This window comes from Antedon bifida, chromosome 7 (assembly GCF_963402885.1).
Source record: "Antedon bifida chromosome 7, ecAntBifi1.1, whole genome shotgun sequence".
NCBI classification, from domain to species: domain Eukaryota; kingdom Metazoa; phylum Echinodermata; class Crinoidea; order Comatulida; family Antedonidae; genus Antedon; species Antedon bifida.
In genome coordinates, this window is record NC_136232.1 from 18,940,568 (window position 1) to 18,948,845 (window position 8,278).

At 31.9% G+C, this 8,278-nt stretch overlaps 1 protein-coding gene across 4 annotated transcripts; it reads right to left on the reverse strand.

Annotated features, from left to right (window-relative positions):
* Positions 1 to 990: 990 nt before the first annotated feature.
* On the reverse strand, positions 991 to 7,806 carry LOC144847739 (CD151 antigen-like). Of its 4 annotated transcripts, XM_078704250.1 has the most exons (9): positions 7,712 to 7,806; positions 7,556 to 7,638; positions 6,974 to 7,171; positions 6,465 to 6,539; positions 4,162 to 4,278; positions 3,557 to 3,748; positions 3,065 to 3,148; positions 2,550 to 2,602; positions 991 to 2,452 (listed from the first exon to the last, which is right to left on the reverse strand). In XM_078704250.1, exons 1-8 carry the CDS (start codon positions 7,746 to 7,748, stop codon positions 2,558 to 2,560), a joined length of 831 nt encoding a protein of 276 aa, XP_078560376.1. In that variant the 5' UTR covers positions 7,749 to 7,806; the 3' UTR covers positions 991 to 2,452; positions 2,550 to 2,557. The 4 variants fall into 4 exon arrangements, with proteins under 4 accessions (XP_078560376.1, XP_078560375.1, XP_078560373.1 ...); XM_078704249.1 differs by having other exon boundaries at positions 991 to 2,555; XM_078704247.1 differs by lacking the exons at positions 991 to 2,452; positions 2,550 to 2,602 and having other exon boundaries at positions 2,609 to 3,148.
* Between the last annotated feature and the right edge of the window lie 472 nt (positions 7,807 to 8,278).

The window sequence follows — 8,278 nt, forward strand, 5'->3', positions numbered from 1 at the left end:
CCTAACTTGATTTGAATAATCGAATCGAACAATCAAAATCTTGTAAAGCCTATTTTCCACTAAGCGAATATATTCACGCTAATCGAACATTCCTGAGTTCTGATTTGTTGCGCATTTGTTCACGTCACAAAAAGTAGATGAAAATATAAATACGCATGCGTAAATAATATTAATACACAAATTCGCCTAGTGTAAAACCGGCTTTACTTGGCATTATTTCATACTTATCAAAATCATGGATATTCAAATTCAATTGTTACCATAAAACAGGGATTAACTTGCTGATTGAAAATAATTTCCGATCCATAGTAGCTCATTTTGTAAAATGTCACCACGTATAGCCCAGTAAATTACGCAATCTAACACTGTAGCAAATGAAAACAGTATAGCGCAGTTACCTAACTGGTGGTATTCATTGTGTTGTGCGCTGAACCGGTATAGGTTTCATTTGGTTCATTCATAGTTCAAATCCAATCGCCGCTCTCCGTGTGTTCCAACTTGTGGGTTGGAATACATGATAGCGCACTGTCTTTCGGATAAGACGTTAAAGACGTTGGTCCCGGCGTGCAATATGGCTCATGTGCACGTTAATAAACGCCGTACAATCTTTGAAAAAAGGATCTTCTCCCGGTGTACTGATAAAATACAAACTTAGTGGGCTATTTTGTATATAAAAACATAACAATAACAGCACGTCAATATATAATATAGGCCATATGTATTTATTTATTATTATTATTCTGGGGATAACAGTGTCCAACATGGCACAAAAATCGTACAAGAATGAAAATAACAATATAAAAACAAACTTAGATAGTATTCTCATTAACTTCGTTGTTTAATTTTTAATAATAAGGCAATGACATAATAAATTTAGTATCAATACATTTTATTTATTGTATTACAACAATAATAACACAAATGTAATTTATTTCATGTAATAGGATAAACAATGTTTGCAATAATACACTGATTACCTTTGACTTGACACTTAATTGAATAAATGTATAGTTCTTTTATTTCTTTTCTCTTTATTTCGGACTTCATATCCATATAATTCAATTCAAATTCAACAAACATTTTATTTCATCAAATACCATACAAATAATACAGAGCATAACAATGACGACCTTAAAGTAAAATTGTCTCAGTTGGCCCTTTAACATTGTTACAAAATAAATAAGACCACGTGATAATAATGAAGCCTCAGTAATTATATATAATAAAAATTAAATGTTTAATTATTTAAGTAGAAGGTATTTCTTTAAATCTTTCTTAAATTAAGCAGCAAAATGTTTTATTTCTTTTATATTACTCGGAAGCTTGGTTTTTGTCTAGAATATAATAATCAAATTTCGAGTATAATATCTCTTTGACGGATTACAATTACTAATTGAAGTTTAAATATAAAGCATAGTTCGACTTTTATTAAAGTTAAAAAAACAGTAGACTAAGTTAGTCATGAATATGTTGTGACGTGTGGTCTTTTGGATGACGCACAGTGACTTAATTTACATATTTTGAATATGTTTAAATAAGACGAGATGTAAAAGAGTGGTTAGTTCATTGTAGGGCCATTGTATGCAACAGTCGAAGAAAATTATTGTATTTATCATTTAAGCATGCCAACTAACATTAACATTTATATAGCGCACATTTCTATGAAATGTTCATAATCACATAGCAGTTCTGGTTGTGGAACAAATATTCTCGAATAAGGACTATACCGTAGGCCTCCTGTGTACACAGTTATAACCCGTGTGCATTTTAAATGACCCAGTTCATCACGGTGAACTGGTTCACAAAATAGCCCCTGTATCAGGGGTATTACCACCTATATGGTAGGACAGTGATTATTTGCTATTGGTAATCTATGGCTGCATGTGCCTAAAGACATACACTAAAAATAAAATAATGTTTTTAAATATTTATATAATATATAACTTATTTATTCAAATGTTTAATATAACTTGATAAATTGGTCCAGATTATTGGTCCATACAGTAGTATAACGCTCTTTCTCTACCATAAAACTTTATGTGACAAAAATGTGCCCAAATACGGTAGTGATATGACATCACCATGTCCATATGTGGGCACATCACATTTTGTTGTCACATAAAGTTTGAAGGTGTAGACAGAGCTTAACAGAATAAAACAGTATTTTCGCTGATAAAGCTTGCAGTGTATTTTTTAAAATTACTGTCTTGCATTGGTATCATCAAGCTGCATTGAAGTGTGTGTGAAGTGGAGGTGATTTGACACTACCTATGATTCAAACACATTCAGATGTTCTCTTATAGTAATAATACTCCATCTTTTGCCACAAATTAAATATGTTCGAACTCCAATCGTTCATAATAATTTTCCTCCTGCTTACTGTTAGGTCTATTTTAGGTTCTGTCATTACTCCATTTGATGTATTTAAAGTCAATATTTGTTCATAACAAATACGAAAACCATAGTTAAAAACAACCTATTGTTATGAAAAGAACCTTGATTTATGTTAACCTTTTTACAAAACTGTCGTTGGTGAACTTCCTCTGAAGACGACCCTTTACATTTGACGCATAACGAAGAACGAAAATAAAAGAGCAAATAACTGAAAAATAAAAGGAGCATAATATAGTTATCTGTACTAAACATGTGTAATAAATCACCGGATACTATTGTAAATGTAATTGTAATATTTGTAATAATTCCAATATTTCATGTACTTTTTATAGGATTAAAATCATCAAAATTAATTCTCGTTTGGCGGTATCTTGTATAGTGACAATAAACAGTATGCGGTATCGTGTCTGCTGCCGACAAACCCACCGTAGCTATTTATAGTGTCAAGAGACTCTAAGAACACTCTGCATCTCTCACTTAGACAGATTGTAACTGAAAGTCGCAAGTCATCTAAAAATTGCATGCTGCTTATTGTCGCTAGATACGACATGAAACTGTACGTCTAACATGTGTGGAACTAACTAACAACAATAGCGAATTTATGCGAAATAAATTCTATATTACAAAAGTAATATGTGTAAGTTTTTATGTTTAGTATTTTAATTCTTACCTGCATACCAGTAATTCCAACGACAGATCCAGAAACTAGCGAACAAAAAAATGAAATCTGCCGTAAGGCCGGATCATAACAGCCCTACAACAAAATACTGTGTTAATAGATTAGAAACTTGAGATTGGGGTAATAAAAGCATGTGAAGACACAGAACATTATATTATATTATTTATTATTTTATAAGCGAAATCATTATTTAAGTTTTCCCATTGAAAATGATTAAGTATATTAATTAATTACAAACTTGCAAATACAAAATATTTATATTTATTGTTTTTGGACAATTATGTGTGTGCAATGCGTGTACATGTATATAATATACAGTGTTTGCGTATGAAATTATATACTTATGAAAACCACATTATCGAATTTTTGCAGCAAAAACTTTCGTGAAATAACATCAAAATGCACAAAAAATACTCAAGTCGTTTTAGGCCATTTTGAGAATAGCAAAAGTTTGATACATATTTTGTGAAAGCATATTCTTACATTGAAATAAACATGTTCAAATCCACCAAAATTACCCTGACAACTTTTCAGATCCACTATTGCGTCATCATTCTTCATACAGCACGTTGCTGGAACCTTAACTCGTTTAACAATCGGCTGTTCTCGATACCAATTTGAAGAACGGAATATAATACCATTAGTACTGTTTGTTTTAACGCCACAACAGTCATGCTACGAAAATGAGAAAGAATTTCCTTTATATTTCATTTGGTATAATATTGAAAGTTTACTTAACAAGTAGATGTAAATAAAAATAAGAAAACAAAGAACAGAAAAAAAAACTATTATAGTATAGGCTAATGATCTGCCTTCTGGATTTCCTCGATTGGATACTAAGAATTTTAATGGGAGTGAAAATATGCCTATACTCTTGGATCAGTGTTTGTGATGGATCTCTTAGCAGGCCATTGTTGCTCTTATGTCTTGTATTTCATGTTACTTCTACTGAAATCACGGAACGGCATAAGAAGTAGAAAAGAAACACTTAAATCGTAGTGTATGTATCGACCTACTGGAAAGATTTAACATGTTAGAGATATCACTGTCAACAACTACTATTTCAATATATTTCCCAACATACTTACTGTGTCTTGAAGATTATTCCAGGCAGCTGTAATTGGATCCTGTGCATCCTCGTTTCCTCCGGGCCCAAATTCTCTCTTCAGTGTGTTTAACATCTGAAACTCTAACTCATTTTCCGACTAATGAAAACAAAAACATTTATGTCGAAAGAGTGTTATAGAGATTTTTTTAAGGAACCAATCCTTCAAATTATGATAGCATTCTGAAACTTGGCACTGTTATTCGTTAGGGTATCAAAAATATAAAATGGAAGGGTTGCCCAAAATTTGGCCAGGGGAAAGCAGATTTAAAAATGGCCGAAATATTGCACACTGAAACATAAGCACCCATGGTGTTATTGGAAAGAGAATCACCTGTCATTTTATTTCATTACGTGGCACCTATATACAAAAAGTCATAGTTACACAGTAGGCCTAAATATAAATATAGATTTTGTTATTGATTTGACACTTCATTCAACTGGTTGTAAATCAGCATTTACCCGGTTTTCGTTGTACAATTACCTGCTTGATATATTTTCCCTTACCGCATCTTTACGTATTCCATGTTTGGTGCCTATGTTGTTTCTAACATGGTTTCTGCCTTGATTGTGGCTATGGTAATAACCAATTAATCCAAATTAGTATTATTGTTGTTATTGATACACATAACGTGAATCAATCAAATTAAATTATGTTTTTAAATTGTTGCTCACTTCAGAATTTAGCTTGACATGTTTCACGTTCCAAAATTTAAAGTTTTAGAGAATGCAACAACATCTGCGACAAATGTATAGTTTGATTAATTATTCTACTACCACTATCATATAATTTATATTGTAATAACTAAAATCATAATAATAAAGAGATGTTAGACGGTAAAAATCTTCTTCATCTTTTCTTTTTTTATGTCAACAGATAAAGAATGGCAAAGTGACTAAAAACTTATCTATATGGCAATATGATTTTGGGTTGAAAATTGTTTTTGTTGGGAACCCTTTAAAACTTGTTCAAAGTTCACTGTAATAAAATATGACATAAGGCCAATGGCAACTTTCATCTATGGAAGGATTAATTGTGTCATCCTGGATATTGTAATTTTGCACAGTATTTTGTAGTTTCGAAATCAAAAATCAAAGGCGTGTTACTATTAGAGTAGTGGGTTATTATTATAGATTGACTTATAAGGTGGGTTACTATTAAAGTGTGCTTTACTATTAGAAGATTTACGGTATGTATGTTGAAAGTTTACTGAAGAATACAACATTTTTTATAAACCTACTTATGACCTATAATGAAATTATAATATAATTGAACAATTATGACAAAGTACTAATAAAATTGAACAGATATTGTTAAAAATTTGTTCAGAACTTTTTTAAAAAGCTATCCAACAATATCAAACAGTATGGTATTTGGTCAAATTAGATGTTTACCTTTTGACTTGTATTGGTCACGTGACTTGTTTTATTGCTAAATAACTGTGTAACTATGACTCTTAGTATATGGGTGTAATGGAAGATGCAATTAAGTCAACGTTGTGACACCGGTCACAGAATCGACATTGAAAAGAATCGACTACACTACACTACATTCAAGAAATGTTATTGGTCGACTTCAATTGGAAACTAAATTTGCTTGGCATTTAGGACACACAATAAATAAAAAATAATATATAAATCAAATTTTAAAAAATGATATCATGCAATATCACAATACATAGGCCAAATATAAAATATTGTTAAAAATTCAGATTGTGCAAAAACGCCATGGATCAATCTTAAAATACTATTAAAACGATTAAAAATGATTAAAATTCAAAATTAAAATGACAGAATCTAAGCATTATACATTATGAAAAACTTCTTAGTTATATATAAATTGTTGTTTGGTGGTCGTGATATAATGCCAGATCTATATAAAACAATGCACAATAGTTTACTCAGATAACAAATTAATATGAAGTTTGAAATCTTGAGAAGCCATCTTTAAGAGAACGACGATATTGATCATAATCAGGATATTATTTTATTGATTGTTTTATCCTGAACTTTATCAATTAATTGAAGATTGAAGAACCTGAGATTTTGTTTTTCATTTTGTATGGAGATAACTTCTGATTCTGTTATTTTTTCCCATTGCTATGTACTTGTTTGGAGGCAAAATGGAATATTGATTTGATTTTGATTTTTAAACATTTGTAATATCCTGCAGTTGTTTTAATTATAAATGTAGAAATTCGAGTTTTGCTCTTTTTTTAGTGTGGTCGTTCCTCTATAGTTATTATTACAATGTTAGGCCTGTAAGCTGAAGAAAGACAAACTTACCCGTGTGTAAATTGAAATTGAAAATACCCCAGCTATAAACACCATGCCAAAGACCACAATTAACATTACGATGTACTGTAAAAAAAAATACGTAAAGACAAATCTTCTCATGGCATAAATTAGGACATATTGGGAACGCTTGGACCTGACATAGATAAATAGGTTGTCGGTTTTCTGTTTGGTTCAGTGGTATTAGGAATTACTAGACTTGCTTTAAATTGATTATTCTTTTGAGGTTAGGTTATGGTGGTAATGGTGAATTTAATCAGCACCGCTTTCAAATTGTGTGTGTTGCACATTGATAACGACGTTCATGTTCAGGTTATGCTATACATTAACATCATACATATTATTGTTTAACACTTTTATTGCACTAACTCCTCGGGCTAAAGCATTATGATATGCATATGTGTATCTTATCCAAAGTAAATCAAGTTGTTTTGCGGTGCATGATATCCAACCTCATCGAGCCACTTTTGATATTTTTAGTTAAGCATGTGTGAACTTACGGCAATAATGAAGCATTTATTTTCTTGCTTGACTCCTAAACTTCCAATGAAAGCAGTGGCGGTAACTGTGCAGCCAGCAAGAACAATGATAACTGCTCCAAGTCGATACAATTGAGTATCTATGATAAGGGCAAGATCTAGACTCAGTGTATGACGTAACACCCTAGCAGCAATTATCACAGCGCCTATGCCTGAAAGCTTAGAAATTAAAATGGATTGTTTTAGTGTTATATCTAGAACATTTTAAAACGTTCACTTATCGGATTGGACAGGGCCTACTGTAGAATCAATTTATTTAGGGGACCTTTTGGTGACCCAACAAAGTCCCATTTAGAATAGGTCCATAACTGTTACATTACATTCCCCCTTGAAATTCTCCGGAATATAGGTTTCAGATCTACTGTTGAGGCGTTGAGAATGAAGATAAAAAGTGTTGAAAACATTGCCTTTTAATGTTCATTTCTTCTGTGAATTGGGGGTGATTGTGTAGCATGACCACCCTCGGTTTGCGAGAAGGTGATATGATGTCTTCTCTTTACTATGTTAAATTATCCATGCTCTAGGCCTAATTATTGTACTTACCCCAAATAAAAAATTGAACACATAGAGAAATCCTTTACATGTGTCTGCCGCACACGATCGAACCTTTACCGTGTTGACGGCTGGTGTGTTGCTTGAAGCTTTATCTTTATTTTCCATCTTTTTTTCCAAACCTATTACGTTAGGCCTATTTTTCAGTACGTACAATTGTCGTGGATATGAGACGCAGAAGCATTACCACGGCAGACTATAAAACACCATTTGTTGTCCCAGCTTTGTATATTACTCTATTGCTGTAAAATATAATTGGTATTTTTGCTAAAGGAAATCCTAATTGATTTCACTATCTAGTTGCATGACTCATAGATAGTCTGACAAACGACAAACTGATTAATCACGGTTTCCCCTTCCCTCCAATAAGCTGTTGCGGTTGCATGTTTTTAGACCTACAAACGCATGTGACATAATTAGCCCTGTTTTTTAATGTAGGCCTATTAACTTACTTTAAGTTATGCTTATATTACCTTTAAGTGAAATAAGGAGGCAAAGTGTATTATTCGTATAGGCCTATGCTCTCTTATAGTGTTTAGGTGATGTTTTGGTTTAAAGTGTTGGGCTTCAAAAAATGTGTTAAGGTAATGAATTATGTGATAATACGTATATCAAAGCGGCAAGAACTCTACTAAAGATATTAAACCGATATTCACACAACTTGTAAACTCTTGTAAAATGCCCGGCAGAATTTTGGAAAGTAAAACAATCAGA